This window comes from Papaver somniferum, chromosome 6, assembly GCF_003573695.1.
Source record: "Papaver somniferum cultivar HN1 chromosome 6, ASM357369v1, whole genome shotgun sequence".
NCBI lineage: Eukaryota > Viridiplantae > Streptophyta > Magnoliopsida > Ranunculales > Papaveraceae > Papaver > Papaver somniferum.
In genome coordinates this window covers 13,323,203-13,344,075 of record NC_039363.1, presented here as the reverse complement: position 1 = coordinate 13,344,075, position 20,873 = coordinate 13,323,203, and the positions used below count along the sequence as shown (strand labels likewise).

General features: G+C 37.3%; 4 protein-coding genes across 5 annotated transcripts; 1 reads left to right on the top strand and 3 right to left on the bottom strand.

Annotated features, from left to right (window-relative positions):
- Positions 1–7,607: 7,607 nt before the first annotated feature.
- Positions 7,608–8,198, bottom strand: LOC113290510 (F-box/LRR-repeat protein At4g14103-like). The gene has a single exon (XM_026540107.1). It carries the CDS (start codon positions 8,196–8,198, stop codon positions 7,608–7,610), a length of 591 nt encoding a protein of 196 aa, XP_026395892.1.
- An 879-nt stretch (positions 8,199–9,077) lies between these two features.
- Positions 9,078–10,123, bottom strand: LOC113286965 (FBD-associated F-box protein At5g22730-like). The gene is made up of 3 exons (XM_026535621.1): positions 9,983–10,123; positions 9,711–9,875; positions 9,078–9,632 (listed from the first exon to the last, which is right to left on the bottom strand). Exons 1-3 carry the CDS (start codon positions 10,082–10,084, stop codon positions 9,363–9,365), a joined length of 537 nt encoding a protein of 178 aa, XP_026391406.1. The 5' UTR covers positions 10,085–10,123; the 3' UTR covers positions 9,078–9,362.
- On the bottom strand, positions 10,099–12,484 carry LOC113286964 (F-box/LRR-repeat protein At4g14103-like). 2 transcript variants are annotated; one of them, XR_003329618.1, is made up of 5 exons: positions 12,344–12,484; positions 11,271–12,216; positions 10,998–11,162; positions 10,517–10,880; positions 10,099–10,295 (listed from the first exon to the last, which is right to left on the bottom strand). XR_003329618.1 is itself a non-coding variant. In XM_026535620.1 (4 exons), exons 1-4 carry the CDS (start codon positions 12,391–12,393, stop codon positions 10,611–10,613), a joined length of 1,431 nt encoding a protein of 476 aa, XP_026391405.1. In that variant the 5' UTR covers positions 12,394–12,484; the 3' UTR covers positions 10,099–10,610. The 2 variants fall into 2 exon arrangements, 1 of the variants encoding a protein (XP_026391405.1); XM_026535620.1 differs by having other exon boundaries at positions 10,099–10,880.
- Positions 12,485–13,283: 799 nt separating this feature from the next.
- LOC113290509 lies at positions 13,284–15,821 on the top strand. Its single transcript, XM_026540106.1, has 5 exons — positions 13,284–13,974; positions 14,146–14,244; positions 14,343–14,503; positions 14,572–14,630; positions 14,720–15,821. Exons 1-5 carry the CDS (start codon positions 13,284–13,286, stop codon positions 15,819–15,821), a joined length of 2,112 nt encoding a protein of 703 aa, XP_026395891.1.
- Positions 15,822–20,873: the final 5,052 nt, after the last annotated feature.

Below are 20,873 nucleotides of genomic sequence, written 5' to 3'. Positions count from 1 at the left end.
GGTTTCTACAGTAACTTCAGTTCCCGGGGAAAGAGTAGCAATAGATCTCCATTCGCGAAAATCAAAAACCGGAATGATACCCATTTATTTTTCCATGTTTTAGACAAAACAGTAGTCGAAACAGCACATTTGATTGGAAGTAAAGAGAGTATATGATGAATTATGGATTCAGGTTGTTAAGCTATGGTCAAGATATGATATATCTTGACATTATTGTGTTTGTTATTTGTTTGTAACTGCATATATATTCTTTCTGTATATATATCCTAGATATTGTTAGTTGTATCTTTTATTTGCCTTATCTAGTTGTTAGGTGTATCTTTTATTTGCCTTATCTAGTTGTGTAAACATGTATAAATCAGGCTTTTGCCTATCAATGAAGATACAGAGAATTATTCTCACAACTACATTAGAATCTCTATGCTCATGTTCATCATGGCATCAGAGCTAGGAAAGATCTGAGAACCAGTTTCCGCTGCAATACAATCCAGAGAAAATACAACCCAGAGAAAACATAGTAATCATGTCAAGAGAAGATTCTCAACCTATCACTGTCCGTTTTGATGGAACCAATTACAATCACTGGTCATTCCTCATGAGGAGTTTTCTTAAAGGAAAAAGTATGTGGAAGTATGTCGATGGTATAGAAAAGAAACCTACAACAAGCAGTTCTATTGAAAAAAGGAAAGAAAATGAAACACAGAAAAAGGATCCAAAAGAAGAATGGGAGATTAACAATCACAGGATTCTCACTTGGATTGGAAACATAGTCATTCCTTCCATAAGCATGCAACTCACAAGTTTTGAGGTAGCCAAAGATGCATGGGATTTTCTTTCGAAAAGGTACACCCAAATCAACTTTGCTCAGAGGTATAAACTCGAACAAGATATTAGATCTATGAAACAATCGCATGATCAGTCTATTTCTGTTCTTCATTCTGAGATGTCTTTAATCTGGAATCAATTAGCACTCATGGAACCAATATGGACCGTAGATTTGGAATTGTGGCAGAAGTATAGAGAGGAAACACGTTTAGTTAAGTTTCTAATGGCTTTGCCTGATGAGTTTGAGTCTGTTAGGGCATCAGTCCTTCATCGTTCACCTCTTTCCACGTTGTAAGTTGCTTTGTCTGAACTTATTATAGAAGAAACAAGGAAAAGAATCACACCGGAGATATCAGGAGTATTTGCTGCGCCCTCACGATCCAGCCCTAAAAATTTTCCAAGAAACTCAAATGCTCAAGTGTAACGTGATATGTCTCAAGTACAGTGTCATAACTGCAAGACCTTTGGACACTTGGCAAGGAACTGCAATCTCCCATCGGCCAATACATCACCTGCTGCCACAATACCTGACACACCCACAACACAATATGGGTATTGTAAGGAATTTGGTCACTCATCTAGATTCTGCACCTCACCAACCTCAAGAAACATGAGAAGGATCAATGTTAATGGAGGAAACAAATTCAATACACCTACCAGATTTACGGCAGCTCCAGTTTCATCTGCAACAGATCCATATGCAACATCGACAACCTCATCTGCATTAGTTGTACCTGGTGGTGGTTCAACACCAAACCTTGCTGATATTGAAGAGATGATTAAACAAGCACTCTCAATTGGTAACAACCCTACAGCTGCATCTTCCTTCTCTATCTCCTCAGGTATTTATTCAACAGAATGGTTTCTCGACTCAAGAGCATGAAACCATATGACTTTTAATCAAAAGTTTTTTGAAAGTCTTCATCCTGTCATCACCCCTAAGATTCATACTTTTGATGGATCAACAGTAACTGCAAGTCATATAGGCTTGGTCAACAATTCAAATAACTTCTATGTACCAGATGTGCTTCTTGTTCCAAATATTACAATGAATCTTATTTCAGTTGGTCAACTGTGTGATCAAGGTTATAAAACATATTTTTTTCCTTTTGGTTGTGCTATACATGATCTCAAAACCGGGAAGCTAGTTGGGATAGGCCGTAGAGTTGGTCGGTTGTATCTCCTTCAATCTCTTGCTCTCTCAGCGGAATCTAAAAGTCATGTCGTAGCTGCTACTCCCACTGCACCTGTGTCAATATCTCCCTTCATGTCTTGGCAATCTAGGTTAGGTCATGCTTCCTTTTCTCGTCTTACATATATGATCAATAAGGGTTTACTAGGAGATACTCGGTTAGATAAAGAAACAAATTGCATCTCTTGTAAACTGGCAAAACAACCAGCTCTTTCTTTTAATCTTAGCACTTCTGTCTCAACTGAACCTTTTGCTCTTATACATTCTGATGTCTGGGGTAAATCTCCAATTATGTCAAAGGGAGGTGCTTTGTATTATGCCAGTTTTATTGATGATTATTCGCGTTATACATAGGTATATCTATTCAGCTCTAGAGCAGATTTTCTTAAGTTATATGTTGATTTCTCAACCATGATAAAAACTTAGTTTAGTAAAGTGATCAAAGTTTTTCGTGCTGATCAAGGAGGGGAATATATTTCCAATCCGTTCAAAGAATTTATTAAGACCCAAGGCACCATTCTTCAACTGTCATGTACTGAAACTCCAGAACAAAATGGAGTTGCAGAACGTAAACGCCGTCATATTATAGAGACAGCTAGAACTCATTTAATTTCTGGATCAGTTCCTTCAAATTTCTGGGGAGAATCAGTCCTTACTAGAGTCTACACCATCAATAGAGTCCCAACAACTGTCATAGGAGGAATGTCACCTTATGAGCGTCTCTATGGTAAGAAACCAAACTATTCTGAGCTTCGAGTCTTTGGTTCAACTTGTTTTGTACTCCTTCCAGAACGTGAACGTCATAAACTTGGTCAAAAGAATGTCTTGTGTGTCTTCCTTGGTTATGGTATTGAACAAAAAGGGTACCATTATTATGATCCATTTAATAGAAAGCTTCGTGTCTCTCGTCATGTCACATTCTGGGAGAAAGTTCCATTCTGGTCACTTCAAGCAGCAAATCATCATCTTTTGAGTCTTTCACTTATTCTGATCCATTTCCTAGTGAATCCAATCCTAGCACTTTTCCTATATATACTCCTGAAAGTCCATCTCCTCTAGTTGTTGATCCACCAAATACGGATGACCAAGACCACTCTACGACTCAACCTAACAGTGCAACTCAGGAACGAGATCCTGATTCTGAAGAAAATTCTTCGCCACCTTGCAATCAAAGACCGCCAGCTAAGTATGCAGACTATCACTGTTCCTTGTCTTCTATTTTGTCATTTTATGAACCAAAAACATACATAGAAGCTGCAGCCATTCCAGAATGTCAAGATTCAATGGATGATGAATTGGAAGCACATGCAGAGGCAGGCATATGGGAAATGGTGGACCTTCCTCCTGGAAAATCAGTTGTTGGAAGCAGATGGGTTTATAAAGTTAAGACCAAGTCAGATGGTGAGTTTGAACGATGTAAATCATGAGTTGTTGCAAAAGGTTATACACAAGAGTATGGTGTTGACTATGAAGAAACATTTGCACCAGTGGCCAGAATGGTTACAGTTCGTACATTACTTGATGTTGCTGCCGCACGACAATGGGGGTTTCATCAAATGGACGTGAAAAATGCGTTTCTTCATGGTGAGTTACAAGAAGAGATTTACATGCAACCTCCTCCTGGTTTTCCTCATGAACCTAATCAAGTATGTAAGCTTCGACGGGCATTATATGGACTCAAACAAGCACCTCGTGCTTGGTTTGAGAAGTTTAGCAATGCAATTCTCCAGTATGGCTTTACACAAAGCTTCTGTGATTCAGCTATGTTTGTCAGATCGTCAGAAAAAGGAATTGTCATTCTTCTCTTGTATGTTGACGACATGGTTATTACTGGCAGTGATCTACAAGGTATTACTGAACTCAAATCATATCTCAGTGATTGTTTTAAGATGAAAGATCTTGGATCTTTAAGTTACTTTCTTGGCATTGAAGTTGGCATGTCACCCACTGGTTATTTCATATCATAAGTCAAATATGCATCTGAGATTCTACAGCGTGCAGGGATATCTGACAATAAGGTAACTGACATACCTCTTGAATTAAATGTAAAATACAGTCCTACAGATGGGACTCTATTGTCTAATCCAACACTGTATCGTCAACTAGTAGGGAGTCTAAATTACTTGACCATTACGAGACCAGACATAAGTCATGCAGTTCACATAGTCAGTCAGTTTATGTCTGCTCCAAGATCTACTCATTATGCAACTGTTCTTAAAATTCTAAGATATATCAAGGGGTATCTTCATCAAGGTCTGTGTTTATCATCAAAGTCTGATCTCACTCTTCAAGCTTACTCAGATTTCGATTGGGCTGGGGATATTACAGATAGAAAATCTATTACAGGCTATTGTGTGTTCTTGGGAGACTCGTTGATTTCATGGAGAAGTAAGAAACAAAGTGTGGTTTCTCATTCAAATGCTGAAGCAGAGTATAGATCAATTGCTCACACCACATCTGAACTCATTTGGTTACGGTGGCTACTTCGTGATATGGGAGTTCTAGTTTCTGCTCCTACACCACTGTATTGTGATAACAAGGCTGCTATTCAAATTACACACAATGATGTCTTTCATGAGCGTACAAAACATATAGAGATAGATTGTCATTTTACTCGGCATCATTTCAAGAAAGGTACAATCACTCTTCCACATGTTAAATCAGAATTTCAAGTGGCTGATCTTTTCACCAAGACTCACTCTGCAGCTCGTCTTCGATTCTTAATTTCCAGACTCAAGATGTGTACTCCACCACCTTGAGTCTGAGGGGGGGTGTTAAGATATGGTCAAGATATGATATATCTTGATATTATTGTGTTTGTTATTTGGTTGTAACTGCATATATATTCTTTCTGTATATATCCTAGATATTGTTAGGTGTATCTTTTATTTGCCTTATCTAGTTGTTAGGTGTATCTTTTATTTGCCTTATCTAGTTGTGTAAACATGTATAAATCAGGCTTTTGCCTATCAATGAAGATACAGAGAATTATTCTCACAACTACATTAGAATCTCTATGCTCATGTTCATCACAGGAAATTTACTAATCCTATCCTCTCCCACGTCCTCCATGCAGTTGTTCTTGATGATGTTTCTAAATAACGAGACATAATAATCATGTTAAACACATAATAATTTAAGCAAGAACAAGACCCAAGAATCTTTGCAAAAAGCAACAAGTATGCATGCATGCATACATAAATATAAATATCTATTACCTCGACTGCTGTGAATCGATGAGCTTCTTCCTCCTTTTGTTTCTTGTTGTTGAAGTCAGTCTTCAACATTTTGTTTCACAATCTAGTCTTCTCTTACGTGAAACCGCGCAAACCGATTCTATGGTTTCCCATTATAAAGAAAAATCCAGGATTTCAGAGTTCAGGTTTCCCCTAATAAAAATCAACTGTTCTTTGACTTCCCTATTTATGTCGCCTTGCCCGTCATCAACAAGGTGTGCATGTCACGAGACGGATTTGAGCCTTAATTTGCAAACTTTGGGTCAGGCGGGTATGTTTTTGGCTTACCAAAAAAAAAACAGATTTCTAATCATAATTACCGACAATTTTCGGATCACGAGAAATATTTTGGCTTGAAGTGGAGAATTAGGTAGAGTGGAAAATTTTGGTTGCAATCCAATTATGGCATGATCCATGTTAATCTGGCACGTTTACTTTGATTAATCGGCAGCATTGTTACATGTTGGAAGAGACATGCATATAAATGTTGCGTGGAGTTGCGAGCTTCAAAGGGACAAAACCAGAAACTTCAGCACCAGATAACTCAAAGAGGACGTGTGAAAGTTGATATATATATGTACATTATAATTTAGGATTCAAGAATATGCCACATTGACCAGAAACTTCAGCACCAGATAACTCAAAGAGGACGTGTGAAAGCTGATATATATATATATATATATATATGTACATTATAATTCAGGATTCAAGAATATGCCACATTGCCACCTTTAGACCCTAGGGATTATTATTGTTAAAAGATATGGAATATATATGCAGTTATGATAGAAGATATGGAGTATATATGCAGTTATTTCGCTTTTCTTTTGTACATATATTTCGTATTCATTAGTTTATATTTGTAGTTATCTTCTTCCTGTTTGTAGCTTCTTGAATCTTCTATAAGTTGACGTTGTAATCCTTAGATGAATCAACAAAGTGAGAGAACCTTTTTCCTCGACATACTATTATCATGACTAATTTTGTCAATTATGTCTTCAGCGAATGCGTGGGGCATAGGGTTCGGATCCCCTGTCTCCTTCCTCCCTATCCCCTGTCCCTCCTATAATATGATGACATGTGTCTTCTATTTCTTTCCATTGTTCGTTACGGTCAGGAGACCAGCTATCTTGAGAAATAATAGCCGAAAAACAATCTCTTTCCTTTATCGGCGTTTAGCTATTCCTAACTGGATATCTCCTTATTAATCAGCAATATTATTCCATTGAAGGGAATCAATGGGATCCAAAATAAAAACTAAATTATTAGATTAAGAAGATCTTGTGATAGTTGAACATTTACAGTAAAAAGAAGATTTAAAACTCAACTCATCAGAGACACATTGTGCGATTAATAGTGGGAGAGATGTTTACGTTCTTCAACAAAATTAAAACTGTTGCTGAAGTAGTAGTGTAGTACTGTAGGGGAAAGGGAAGGAGTGACCACTCAAATGCAAAGGCATTTTGATATCACGATCCACTCTCATATCTCCATGTCCCATGCCCATAAAGCTGAACTAGATGGGATTAACAGCAAAGCAAGTGATATATGCCAAAACAATATCATCACGATCAATTTTGTTTTATATAAATGATGAACTATTAGTGCCTTCGACAAAAAAAATAAATAAACATAGAATCAAATTAGATATTAAGTTTGGATTAATTTTAGTGCAGGGCTGCAATTCGCGGATTCATATAATTAAGAACATGATGAGCTTGTATAGAAATATATAAACAGGATGAAGAAACGTAGGTTTGGAATTTGGTTTGGACTTGCATAAAAGGAAAAAGATCAACTTTCGGCTGTTATTTCTCAAGATAATTAGATCTTTTAACCGTGAGGAATAATGGAAATAATAGAAGACATGTGTCGTCATATTATAGGAGGGACAAGGGGGATAGGGAGGAAGGACGGGGGATCCGAACCCAATACGTGAGAAGAAAAATTAAAACTGGGGAACTAATTTCCTAAATATGTCAGCAAGATGGTATGAATATCAGGATTTGTAATTATGCTCAAAGCTACCTTAAAAAATGTTGCTTGGACTAGCCCTTTTCAGTTATTTTTCCTAAATATGTCAGCAAGATGGTATGAATAGTCAACAGTTTGACAGTCCACGACTAAACAGAAGAATTAAAGACCCCACCAATAAATCTCCTTGCTGCTACGATTTATCATGGCTTGCACGTTTTATTCTTGGGAGCAACTGAAAACTACAATTAGTTGAAACCCTTGGAAAATTTTGTAACTGCGGAATGATTTTGGATGAAGCATTAAATGAAATTCCTCTTCTAATAATCATCAGTTGAAGGACTCGGGCATGCTCCAAAAACAATCTAGCGAACTCCATCTCATTTCTGCGTCGCTGCCCTATCCTTAAATAAAACATAGGAAAGCCGAAGTTTTTTAAGTCTTGGTAAAGAAACTGCCTGTGGGAATTCAAGAACATGTTGTTTTACAAAATCAATATCCAACGCTGTCGGTGATTCACAAGTCAAAAGGTCTGAGGGAACCGGATTGGCTTTCGGGAAGTTCACGGTAAGCATAAGCTCTTCGACTTTACGCTTTATTAACCCGGTAATCCATTCTCTCACCCGGATTGCATCAAAAAAAATATCACAACAGAGATAGAATTTCTGTATAGTTGACATGTTATTATTAGAAAAAAATGTACTGTCCAAAAAATCCATAAACTTATCAGTATCCTTCTGTCGTATGAGCACATTCGCGTTACTGGTTTCTACATTAACCACAGTCCCTGGGGAATGAGTAATAGATCGCCATTGGCGAAAATCAAAAACCGGAACACATACCCATTGATTTTTCCATGTTTTAGACAAAACTGTAGTGGAAACAGCACATTTGATTGGAAGTAGAGAGAGTACATGATGAATTATGGATTCAGGCAATTTACTAATCATATCCTCTCCCACGTCCTCCATGCAGTTGTTCTTGATGATGTTTCTAATAACGAGACATAATAATCATGTTAAACACATAATAAATTAAGTAAAAACAAGACCCTAGAATCTTTGCAAAAAGGAACAAATATGCATGCATGCAAAAATATCTATATATATTACCTCGACTGCTGTGAATCGATGAGCTTCTTCCTCTTTTTGTTTCTTGTTGTTCAACACTTTGTTTCACAATCTAATCTTCTCTTACGTGAAACCGAACTGATTCTAGGGTTTCCCCTTATAAAGAAAATCTAGGTTTTACGTATGACTTGTATTACTTAGATTTCCCCCTATCCATGTCACCTTGCCCCCCTATCTTGTCGTAGGGTTACGAATCCTAGTAGTTGATTTAGGTTAGCGTAAGCTAGGAACACCAAATGACCCTTTTGCTTCCAACAGTCACGAGCACATGGACGTGGTGAAAAATGAGCAGTTCTAGCTAGTTATTAAGTGATTAGTCTAAAACCGCTATCACGGAATCTACAATTTCCTGGGTTTTACTTTGTCCACCAAGATCTTTGCTGCTGATATGTCAATAACATCCTTAGAAAATATACATCAACCAAACATACGGGTTAATTGTGAAGCTGCGTGCCAAATCATCAAACTGCTCTGGCTTAACGATTTCATTATACTTACCAGGGTACTTTGTCGCAACCCTATGACAAGATTCTAAAAACAAGCCATCAGCAAGCTTCATGATGTTTGGCTTGTGGATGGCAGTCACCGCCTTTATGTTGTTTTACATTTTTGTTGCATATGTAAAACTTAAAGCAGAAGACCTTCTTCTTGTCAACATATTTATCTCCCGTTTTTATTCAATAAAATATTTGTAAGCACTTTTTATTATTATTAATTTTGTTCATTAATTTTATTCTTTATTTCATGGTCTGAATCCATGGATTTCTAAACTTAGCCTTCATACAGTGATCTTAACTTAAGAATACAAAAAATGGTTCGGGAATTGGGAGGGTGAATACACTTTGTTTCATCTATAAATAATTATTTACTGAGAAAAAAAGAAGCTGATACGAAATAAAGAACAAACCTACCTAGACTAAACGGAGGAATCAAAGACTTGACAATCAAAATCTTCTGCTGCTGCTATCTGTGCACCCTGTCATGGCTAGCACATTTGGTCACGTTTTACAGCAACTGAAAACTACAATCTGTTGAAGCCCTTGGAAAATTTTGTAACTGCTGAATGGCTTCGGATGAAGAATTTAGTGCAATTCCTCTTCTCAATACCACCAGTTGAAGGACTTGAGCATGTTCCAAAAAAAATCTAGTGAACTCCATTTCCTCTGGGAGACCTTTAAAATTTCGAAGTTCGATTGATTTGAGGAATAGCAACAAACAGAGAGGCGTTGTATCTAACGTCCACTCGTACCCCTTTACTTCTTGGATAAAATGTACCTGCAACCCGCATTGTGATTTCAGCCATAGGTGTAACTGAAAATATAATATTAGCAACAACCCTGCACACAGTATTACCTGATGGATGACTAGAGATTCCAAATTTGGTGAGAAATGTAGAAATTTGACTAATGAACTCATGGAAGGTATTGGAAAATCAACATAATCGTAATCCACTTCCAAAAGCACCAAATTATTGAAGGTTGGGAAACTTGTTAAGGGAACATTCGCATTGACAAAAACCTAATAACAAGGCATACAAAGCATAGATATTGTTAGACAGTATAGCATAGGAAAGCCATATGGCAAAGGAATGACGCTACAACATACTAGAGAGTAAGTTACCATACCTGGAAACACTTGTATGATGCTTTAAGGAGCTTTATATTAGAAGACAGTCTTATAAACTTGGTGGGTTCGCTTTCTGTTCCAAGGAAGAATTCTGGGTCCATTTTTGCTTGGAGCAGATCCTAGGGGAAGCTTCAACAAGAACTGCAACTGGGTTTTATTGATGTGTTTGACTGATGAAAATTACAACCTTCAACAACTGGTTCTATAGTGGACAAACTGATCAATGAGTAACAGTCGGCGACTTCAAATCTTCCATGGAGATTCTGACGTGACAATTGATCACTCATCCATGAAATTCACATTAATTCAGAGCTTCAAAGTCACAGAACTAGAAACTTCAGCACCAGATAACTCAATAGGAAACTTCAAAGTTACAGAAGCCATGCATTTCTAACCTTAGCCTTCAAACAAACTGAATGTGAAACTTAAGAATACCAAAAATTGTTTGGCTGATGTGAATACATTTTGTTTCATCGATAAATAATGATTTACTGAGAATAAAGAAGGAAATACAAAATAAAGAACTAACATACCTAGACTAAACGGGAATCAAAGACTTGATAAGAAAATCTTCTGCTGCTATGGTCTGTCACTCTGTCATGGCTAGCACATTTGGTCATGTACGTTTTACAGTAACTGAAAACTACAGTGTGTTGAAGCCCTTGGATAATTTTGTAACTGCTGAATGATTTCGCATGAAGAATTTAGTGAAATTCCTCTTCTAAATATCACCAGTTGAAGGACTTGAGCATGCTTCAAAAACAATCTAGCAAACTCCATCTCCTCCGGGAGACCTTTACAGTTTCGAAGTTCGAGTGAATTGAGGCAGAGCAACAAACAATGAGGCGTTGTGTTTAATGTCAACTCATACCCATTGACTTCTTGAATAAAAGGTACCTGCAAGCGCATACATACAATTGAAAAGATAATATTAGCAACAACCGTGCACACAGTATTAGCAACAACTGCGCATACAAAGTACCTAATGATGCAAATTGCAAGTGCCAATATTACCTGATTGATGACTAGTGATTCCAAATTTGGTGATAAATGTAGAAACTTGACTAACGAATTCATGGAAGGTAACGGAAAATGAGGATAATCGTAATCCACTTCCAAACGCACCAAATTATTGAAGGTTGGGAAACTTGTTAAGGGAACATTTGCAATGCCAAAAATCTAATACACAAGGCATACAAAGAATAGATACTGTTAGAGAATATTGTATAGGAGAACCATATGGCAACTGAATGACGCTACAACATAATATAAAGTAAGTTACCATACCTGAAAACACTTGTATGATGTTTTAAGGAGCTTTATATTGGAACACAGTCTTACAAACTTAGATAAAGAATCTAATGTAATTACTTTGTTATCACGGGCATGGCAAAAATCTGCTTCAACTAGTGATGGAAAGTTACCCGCAAGAAAGTCTCTTGGTAGCCAGCCACCATACTCAATGGAGGTTAGATTTGGTGCGTCGATCTCAACTCTAAGGTTATAACAAAAACGCTCTCTTAGAGAACCCTTTAAGGCGAAGAACTTAAGTCGCGGTGCTGAGAAAAATAAGACATCTAGATCATTCCGCCTACATCTGCACAATACTAATTCTTCAAGTGTAGGACAGTTAGAAAAAAATTGTTGCGCCAGTGCCTTATCCTTGAATAGAACATACGATAACCGAAGTACCTTAAGTTTTGGTAAAGAAATTGATTGTGGGAACTCAAGAACTTGTTCTTTTCCAAAATCAAAATCCAATATCGTCAGTGATTCACAAATGAAAAGGTCAACGGGAACCAGATTGGATCTCGGGCAATTCACCATAAGATTAAGCTCTCCGACTTTACGCTTTATTAAAGCAGTAATCCATTCCCTCACCCGGCTTGCATCAAAGTGTTCATTGTCACAATTGAGATGGAATCTCTGTATAGTTGATGATGCGTTATTATTAGAAAACAATGTATTGTCCAAGAAATCCATAAACCTATTGGTTTCTTGATGTAGCTTGAAATCACCACCTTCAGTCCCCGGGGCATAAGTAATAGATCGCCAATCAAGAAAGTCAAAAACGGGCATAGATATCCAGAGATTTTTCCATCTCTTTGATAAAATTGTGGTGGAAACAGCATATTTGATAGGAAGAAAAGAGAGTACATGATGAATTAAGGGTTCAGGCAATTTACTAATCCTATCCTCTCCCACGTCCTCCATGTTGTTGTTGACGATGTTTCTATTAATCAAAGATGATTTAAAATAGTCAAGATATAGCTAATGTAATCACACAGACATATAATCAAACAAGAACAAGACCCTAATTTACAAACAACACTACAACAACAAAAACGACAAAAGCGTACCTAGATTGTGAATTGATGAGCTTCTTCTTCTTTTTGTTTCTTGTTGCCATTCTTCGACCCTTTTGTCGATCAATCGAATTTTTTTTCCGTCAAAAACTTATGTGAAACGGAATAATCCCAGTTAGGGTTTTAAGGTTTGTGTTTCTTTTCTAGATTTTTTTGTCCCGGTTTCCACTTATAAAAATCAAAATTGTTCTTTGACTTCCCCTTATCCATATCGTCTTGCCCCCTATCAACGTGGTCCCTAACCACACAGACGCAAATTTTGGGCCACCGTGACAGATTCCTAGCCATAATGGCAAACGTTTGGACCACCTTTTAAATTTAACCTATTTTTGGTTAAAAAAAAAAGTGAAAGTATTATTTTTTCCTTAAAAAGTAGGATATATACTCTGAATGGAGTTGCAAGCTTCAAAGTGTCAGAACCAGAAACCTCGGCATTATAAAGTAAACCACGGCAATAATGGTCTTTCACGCTTCAATTTTAATAAAATTTAGATGCATTACAGAAGGAAGGTATATATGATAATCATAAATTCTGATATTCGTAATATTATGTTTAGGTAATTTATTCCTGCAGTTTATTTTGTTAGTACTTTTGAATAGGTCTTTACTAGAATAAGTCGTATCTGTTAGTAGTCAGTAGTACTTCCTAGTTTGTCGCCATTACTTAGTAGTGTGTCGTTGTTTCTGTTTACACGTTTCTTAGTATTCCAACATCTATAAATAGGTGTTTTTTTTCCCTGAAATTGTATCTGAAGATAAGCAATAATACAAGTATCTTCTTCTTCATTTCTCTGTGTGGTCAGAATTGGTTTCATATCCAATATCTGGCATCAGAGCTAGGTGGTCATAAAGTGTTTGCTTTTATCCCTGTGTGAGTTTTTTTTTTCTTGTCATTGTTGTGAGAGTGAGAGTGATAGTTGAGTAACTATCAGTAATGGCGTATGAAACTTTTGTGCAACCTGCAATTCCTCGTTTTTATGGTCATTATGACCATTGGAGCATGTTGATGGAGAATTTTATAAGATCCAAGGAGTATTGGCATCTTATAGAGGATGGGGTTAATGAACCAGTTAATAGGGTTGCGTTATTAGCTTTGACTCCTGAAAACAAGTCGAAGTTGGATAAAGAAAGGTTAGCGGATCTGAAATTGAAGAACTATTTGTTCCAAGCAATTTATAGGTCAATCTTGGAAACTATTCTTGACAAGAGTTCTTCAAAGTCAATCTGGGATTCGATGAAGAAAAAATATCAAGGAACAGGGAAGGTTAAAAGAGCTCACTTACAAGCATTAAGGTCAGACTGGGAAGTTCTGAGAATGAAGGTAGGTGAATCTGTTTCTGATTACTTGGCTAGGGCAATGTCAATCGCAAACAAGATGCGAAGCCATGGTGAAAAGATGGATGACGTTGTTATCATCGAGAAGGTTTTGAGGTCCATGACGTCGAAGTTTGATTATGTTGTTTGTTCGATTGAAGAGTCACATGATGTTGATACTCTTTCAATTGATCAACTAACAAGTTCGTTGATGATTCACAAGAAAAGAGTCAATCAACATGAAACTGTTGAACAAGCATTGCAGCTGCAGCACTCCAATAATGGCAATTCTTCAAAGAAGAAGGACAAAGGCAATTAACACTATGATGGAAACTCTAAGGAGAAAGGAAGCAACAGCAAAGGAGATCAACCTTTCGACAAATCAAAAATGCAATGTCGTCGATGTAAGAGGTATGGCCATTTTGAAGTTAGTTGTCGAGTTAATTTATCTAAGAATAATGGTGAAAGGTCGAATTTTGCAGAGAAAGATGATGAGACAGAAATAAGTTTGTTAATGGCATGTCATCACCAAGAAGAGATTGATCATCGAAACGATATGTGGTACTTGGATACAGGTTCAAGTAACCACATGTGTGGAGATAAATCTTTTTTTAGTGATTTGGATGAAACTTTTATAAGTACCGTGAAGTTTGGGGATAATTCTACTATTGTTGTGAAGGGAATAGGAGATATCAAATTTCAAGCCAAAAACAACACTCAACAAGTCATCTCAAATGCAATCTACTAAATGTCGGCCAACTCTTAGAAAAGGGATATGAACTGACTTTTAAGAATGGAGTTTGCCGAATTGAAGACCCGAAGAGAGGCTTAGTTACCCAGGTACAAATGACTCGCAATCGCATGTTTCCTTTGTTTCTCAGAAATGATGTTCTTTCTTGTTTTTCTAGTATAGTGAACGATCCATCGTGGTTATGGCATCTTCGCTATGGACATCTGAATTTCAAGGGTTTGAGGATCCTATATCAAAGAGATATGGTGAAGGGATTACCTCAAATTGATTTGCAAGAACAATTGTGTTGTTGGTAAACAACACAGAGACTCGTTTCTTAAGGAAAGTAAATGGCGAGCTAAGAAGGTGTTGGAGTTGGTTCATACCGATATATGTGGGTTGGTCACACCATTGTCAAACGATAACAAGCGGTATTTTATTACCTTTACTGATGATTTTAGTCGCAAAACTTGGGTTTACTTTTTGAATGCAAAATCAGAAGCTTTTTCTGTATTCAAAGAGCTTAAGGTTCTTGTTGAGAAAGATGCAGGGTGTCTCATTAAGACCTTAAGGTCAGATCGTGGTGGTGAATATAAGTCTAATGAATTTGCTGATTTTTGTAAGAAAGATGGCATCAAACGGAAATTTACAGCAGCTTTTACCCCACAGCAGAATGGTGTAGCGGAGCGTAAAAATCGTACAATTTTGAATATGGTGCGTAGCGTACTGTACACATCTGGAGTTCCCAAGAATTTTTGGCCTGAAGTTGTACAGTGGAGTGTTTATGTGCTGAATAGAAGTCCTACACAATCAGTTATAAACATGACTCCAATCGAGGCGTGGAGCGGTGAAAAACCTTGTGTATCACACTTGCGGGTATTTGGTTGTATCGCTTATGCCCATGTGCCGGATGAGAAGCGGAAAAAGCTTGATGATAAAGGGGTAAAATGTGTTTTTCTTGGTTATAGTGATGTTTCAAAAGCTTACAAGTTGTTTGATCCTATAACAGAAAAAATTATGACCAGTCGAGATGTTGTGTTTGACGAAACTCGCTTCTGGAATTGGAAGACTAATGATGTTGGTGAGTTCATTCCAGTTGAAGATGATTTTGTAGGCAGTACAAGTCCAGAAATCCATACTCCTGTTATTTCACCTCCAAGCTCACCAGAACCGCAGCACATCGCAACACCAAATGCTCCTACAGAACAAGGTTCTCCATCAAGCTTACCTACTTCACCTGAGTCAGAAACTTCTCAACCATCTGTTGCAGCGTCAAGACCTCGTCGCACAATTAATAGACCTTCTTGGATGGAAGATTATCAACTACAAGTTTCAGGTGATGATTCTTCTCAAATTCACCTTGCTTTATTTGCTGGCAGTGATCTTGTGAGCTTAAAGATGCTGTTCAAGATCCAAAATGGCTTGTAGCTATGGATGCTGAAATCAAAGCAATAGAGAAGAACAATACTTGGGAGCTGGCAGACCTTCCATATGGTCATAAACCCATTGGTGTTAAGTGGGTTTATAAAACAAAGTATAACTCAAATGACATGGTGGATAAGTACAAAGCAAGGTTGGTTGTCAAAGGGTATGCGCAAGAAAAAGGAGTCGACTATGATGAAGTGTTTTCTCCAGTGGCGTGGCATGACACCATCAAGTTACTTATTGCACTAGCAGCTCAGAATTCTTGGTCAGTATTTCAGCTAGATGTGAAATCATCTTTCTTAAATGGAGACTTACAAGAGACTGTTTATGTTGATCAACCTCCGGGGTGTGTAAGAAAGGGAAGCGAGAAGAAGGTGTATGGACTGCGCAAAGCCTTATACGGACTGAAACAAATTCCACGATCTTGGTACAGTCGTATAGAAGCATACTTCATCAATATGGGTTTTCAGAAATCTCCACATAAGCCTACATTGTTTGTGCAAGCCAAACCAGATGGGAAGTTTCTGGTTGTATTTTTGTATGTGGATGACTTGATTTACACCGGTAATGATCGTTTGTTGTATGAAGAGTTCAAAGCATCGATGATGGCGGAGTTTGAAATGTCAGACCTTAGAATGCTGCATTATTTCCTTGGTCTTGAAGTGGTGCAATCCATTGGAGGTACGTTTTTATCTCAAAAGAAATATGTTTCTGAAGTTTTAAGTAAATTTCAAATGGATACTTGCAATTCTGTTCGAACACCTGCTGAGGTTGGAATGAAGTTGGAGAAAGATCCTCAAGGAAAAAAGGTGGATAGTACATTGTATAAGCAGATTGTGGGTGGTCTGATGTACTTAACAACTTCTCGACCGGATATAACGTATGTTGTTAGTCTCATCAGTCGGTATATGGAAGCTCCAACTGAAATGCGTCTGAATGCCGCGAAGAGAATCCTCCGTTATTTGAAAGGTACTCCTGACCTTGGTATTTTTTATGAAAAAGGTACCAAACCAATTCTGGTTGGTTTTACTGATAGTGATTATGCTGGAGATCCCGACGATCGACGTAGTACGTCGGGCTATGCCTTTATGTTTGGGTCTGGAGTCATATCATGGTGTTCAAAGAAGCAACAGATTGTGTCTTTATCAACCACGGAAGCTGAATACATTGCAGCTTCCTCTTGCACTTATCAAGTTGTATGGTTGAGAAGGTTACTCGTTGAAGTTCATTTCCCTCAAGATGGCAGCACCACAATCTTTTGTGATAATAGTTCTACAATTAAACTTTCAAAAAATCCAGTTTTTCATGGTCGAACTAAGCATATTGGCGTTCGTTATCACTTCATACGGGATCTGGTGAATGATGGAACAGTTGATATACAACACTGCAGAAGTGAAGATAACCTTGCAGATATCTTTACAAAGCCTCTCAAGTTTGCTGCATTTGAGAACCTTCGCAAGTTACTCGGAGTTTGTTCATTCACTGAACAAGCAAACTAATCTTTTAAACTGCTACTGTGAGTTCAGTTTAAGGGATGGAATGTTAGTACTTTTGAATAGGTCTTTACTAGAATAAGTCGTATCTTTTAGTAGTCAGTAGTACTTCCTAGTTTGTCGCCATTACTTAGTAGTGTGTCGTTGTTTCTGTTTACACGTTTCTTAGTATTCCAGCATCTATAAATAGGTGTTTGTTTTTCCCTGAAATTGTATCTGAAGATAAGCAATAATACAAGTATCTTCTTCTTCATTTCTCTGCGTGTTCAGAATTGGTTTCATATCCAATATATTTTTCTTCCCGTGAACTCTCAAACACACAATACCCGTCCCTAAAAGGGGAATGGTAAAGAACCACCACCCGTGAAGGTGAAGATCTTCAGTAGAGGAGCTGAGAAAGATGTGATATCTGAATCCTTCCGTATACAACAGTGCAAAACCAATTCTTCAAGGACAGGACAGTTAGAAAAGAGTTGTTGCGTCGAAGCCACATCCTTAAATACAATCCATGAAAGCCGAAGTACCTTAAGCTTTGGCAAAAATATTGACTGTGGGATATCAAGAACATGTCGGCATTTAAAATTAAAATCCAACATTGTCAGTGATTCACAAGTGATAAGGTTTTGGGGGACCATATTAATGGCAACTTCAAGATGAAACTTAGCTTATATAAAGACAACTGTCTTTATTGATGTTTAGAAAATCTCTCAAAACTAAACACAAGCTCTAATCTTGCTCATATGATCAACCACAACTTTGGTGATCATATATATATAGAACTATGAATTCCTTTTCCTAGTCCTATTACCTTATTACATGTCTTTCCTTTTCTTAGAACTTAGCTAGCTCCCAATTCTTAGAACTTCATGTATTTCCTATTCTTATCCTAACCAACTTGTTAGTGATTTCTATATTGAAGATTAACCAACATTCTCCCCGTTAAGCTTCAACCTTACCCGTGACATATCTTGTACTCCAATCAGTTGTCTCATTTCTTCAAACTTGATCCGAGCTAATGCCTTTGTCAATATATCTGCTTTCTGCTCAGTTCCTGGTATGTATTCAACGTTGATGATCTCCTTCTCGATACATTCTCATATGAAATGATACCTTTTGTGAATGTGTTTCATCTTCCCATGAAACACTGGATCTTTAGTGAGTGCAATTGCAGACTTATTATCAATCTTGATGAGAACTTTTTCAGGTTCTCTTCCTTTGATTTCACCCAACAGTTCTTCATCAAAGTCTATGCCTGATTCTTGAACGTATCCCTTAGCTACAAGTCTTGCCTTATATTTGTTAATAGTTCCATCAGCATTTCTTTTAACCTTGAAGATCCACTTAAGACCAATCACTTTTACCCCACCTGGATTATCAACTAGAAACCAAGTCTTGTTTCTGTTGATTGAAATAATTTCTTCTCTACATGCTTGTGTCCATTTAGTCGAGACCTTTGCTTCCTGAAAATTCCTTGGTTCATCATTAACAGAAAGTAGCATAATCTCACATTCTTCTGCAGCTTGAAGAACATAATCCTCCAGATACTGTGGCTTTTGTATCTGTCTTGTTGATTTTCGCAGTGGAATGGGTTGAGTTATTTCATCGATCTCTTCTTCTTCTTCTTCTACTTCTTCGTTATTCTCAGTGTTTTCATTATTCTCTTCTTCTTCTTGATTAACATCATTGTTTCCATTGGTATTGATGATTATGGGTCATTCGCCTTCATCAATTACTTGACCCCATCTCATGTGAAACATTCCTGGATCCCTACTTGGTCCATCATTAGTTTCTTTCCAGTTCCAGTTTGCTTTTTCATCGAATACCACATCTCGACTCACTATCACTCTTTTCGTTGTTGGATTGAATAATCTGTAAGCTTTGGATCCAGGCTCAATTCCTAGATTCACAAGAGTCTGAGATCGATCATCCAGTTTCTTAAGAGTTGCAGAATCAACTTTTGCGTATGCTTTGCAACCAAACACTCTTAAATGATCTATGTTTGGTTTTCTCTTTCGCAAAATTTCATATGGATCCATGTCTTTCAGATCTTTCGTAGGTATCCTGTTTATTAGGTATGTGGAGTGTCGTATAGCTTCTCCCAATAGATAATTAGGTACCTGCATAACCTTTAAAGAACTTATTGTCATCTCCATTAGAGTCCTGTTTCTCCTCTCCACCACTCTGTTTTGTTGTGGTGTATATGGTGTTGTGAGTTGCCTTTTGATTCCATTTGACTCACAGAACTTGTTGAACTCTAAGGAAGTGAACTCTCCTCCTCTATCAGTTCTAAGCATTTTGACCTCCTCTTTTAACTCTTTTTCTATCAGATTTCTGAAAGCTTTGAATCTGTCAAATGCTTCACTCTTTTCTTACATAAGAATAGACCACATATATCTTGAGAAGTCATCTATAATAACAAATATGTATTTGTTATTTGCAAGGGTTGTGTGGTGTAATAGGACCACATAAATCAGCATGAAGAAGCTCTAATGGCTTTGAGGCTCTGAATGTTGTTGCTTTTGGGAAACCTTGACGAGTTTGTTTCCCAACTAAACATGATTCACAGATTTTTGATTCATCATTTATTTGTGGTAGTCCTCGAACCATCTTGTTTTGAGACATTGCCTTTAAAGTTCTAAAGCTTATGTGTCCTAACCTTGCGTGCCACTTCCATGTCTGATCTTCCAGTCTCATATTCAGACACAATGGACTTCCAATCATGAGACTTATCTTGTAGAGTCTATTCTGTGAGCGTGAGACTCTAACTAAAAGTCTTCCACTTGGGTCCTGAACTGTTAGATAATCTTGTTGCATTCTAACATCACATCCAACTTATGTAGCTTGTCCTAAACTTAGAATGTTGCTTTGTAAGTTTGGGATGAAGTAGATGTTTGTGACAAGCTTCTGTTCTCCGGTCTTGCTCTGAAATAGAATTGATCCTTTCCCTTCAATTTCTACAGAAGATCCATCCCCAAACTTCACTTGTCCTTTAATTTTCTCATTGAGTTCAGAAAAGTAGTGTCTCTTACCAGTCATGTGATTGTTGGCTCCATTATCTAAATACCATATTCCTTCTTCTCCATCCTTTGATTCGTAGTTCTTTGGTATTAGTTTCCCTTCGTTTAAGAATACAACTTCGTGCACGAAAAGAGTTGTATCTGCTTCCCTTGTTTCATCTTTGTTTGCTTCTTCCATCTTTTGTATTCTTTTAGGGCATACAGAGGAGAAGTGTCCTGGTTTATCACATCTGTAACAAATAATGTTTGATCTATCCTTCTTTTCTTTCCCTTGGTTATGATCATTCTGACTTGTTGTTCTATCTTGTGAGTTAAACCTTCCTCCCCTTCCTCGGCCTCTGTTTACTCTACCGCCTCTTCCACGACCTCTTCCTCTTGTCGCAGAGTTTTGTTGGTAAGAGTTTGTGTACAAGAGTTTTCCTTGAGTTTCTCCATTGTTTTCTTCATCAAGGATTCTCTCTTCATATGCTTTCAATCTTCCAATTATATCTTCATAGCTAGTCTTCTTTAAATCTAAGACTTGTTCGAGAGAAGCTATGATATGA

Bases quoted from the DNA above. Each gene is read 5' to 3' on its own strand.
- LOC113290510 (XM_026540107.1), bottom strand. From the start codon at position 8,198: ATGGAGGACGTGGGAGAGGATATGATTAGTAAATTGCCTGAATCCATA.
- LOC113286965 (XM_026535621.1), bottom strand. From the start codon at position 10,084: ATGGACCCAGAATTCTTCCTTGGAACAGAAAGCGAACCCACCAAGTTT. The intron at 9,876-9,982 runs GTATGGTAACTT...CCTTGTTATTAG, and splicing joins CATCATACAAGTGTTTCCAG to GTTTTTGTCAATGCGAATGT. The intron at 9,633-9,710 runs GTAATACTGTGT...TGCGGGTTGCAG, and splicing joins AATCTCTAGTCATCCATCAG to GTACATTTTATCCAAGAAGT.
- LOC113286964 (XM_026535620.1), bottom strand. From the start codon at position 12,393: ATGGCAACAAGAAACAAAAAGAAGAAGAAGCTCATCAATTCACAATCT. The intron at 12,217-12,343 runs GTACGCTTTTGT...TTTGATTAATAG, and splicing joins CTCATCAATTCACAATCTAG to AAACATCGTCAACAACAACA. The intron at 11,163-11,270 runs GTATGGTAACTT...CTTGTGTATTAG, and splicing joins CATCATACAAGTGTTTTCAG to ATTTTTGGCATTGCAAATGT.
- LOC113290509 (XM_026540106.1), top strand. From the start codon at position 13,284: ATGGCGTATGAAACTTTTGTGCAACCTGCAATTCCTCGTTTTTATGGT. The intron at 14,245-14,342 runs GTAACCACATGT...ATTGTTGTGAAG, and splicing joins GTACTTGGATACAGGTTCAA to GGAATAGGAGATATCAAATT. The intron at 14,631-14,719 runs GTTTGAGGATCC...TAAACAACACAG, and splicing joins TGGACATCTGAATTTCAAGG to AGACTCGTTTCTTAAGGAAA.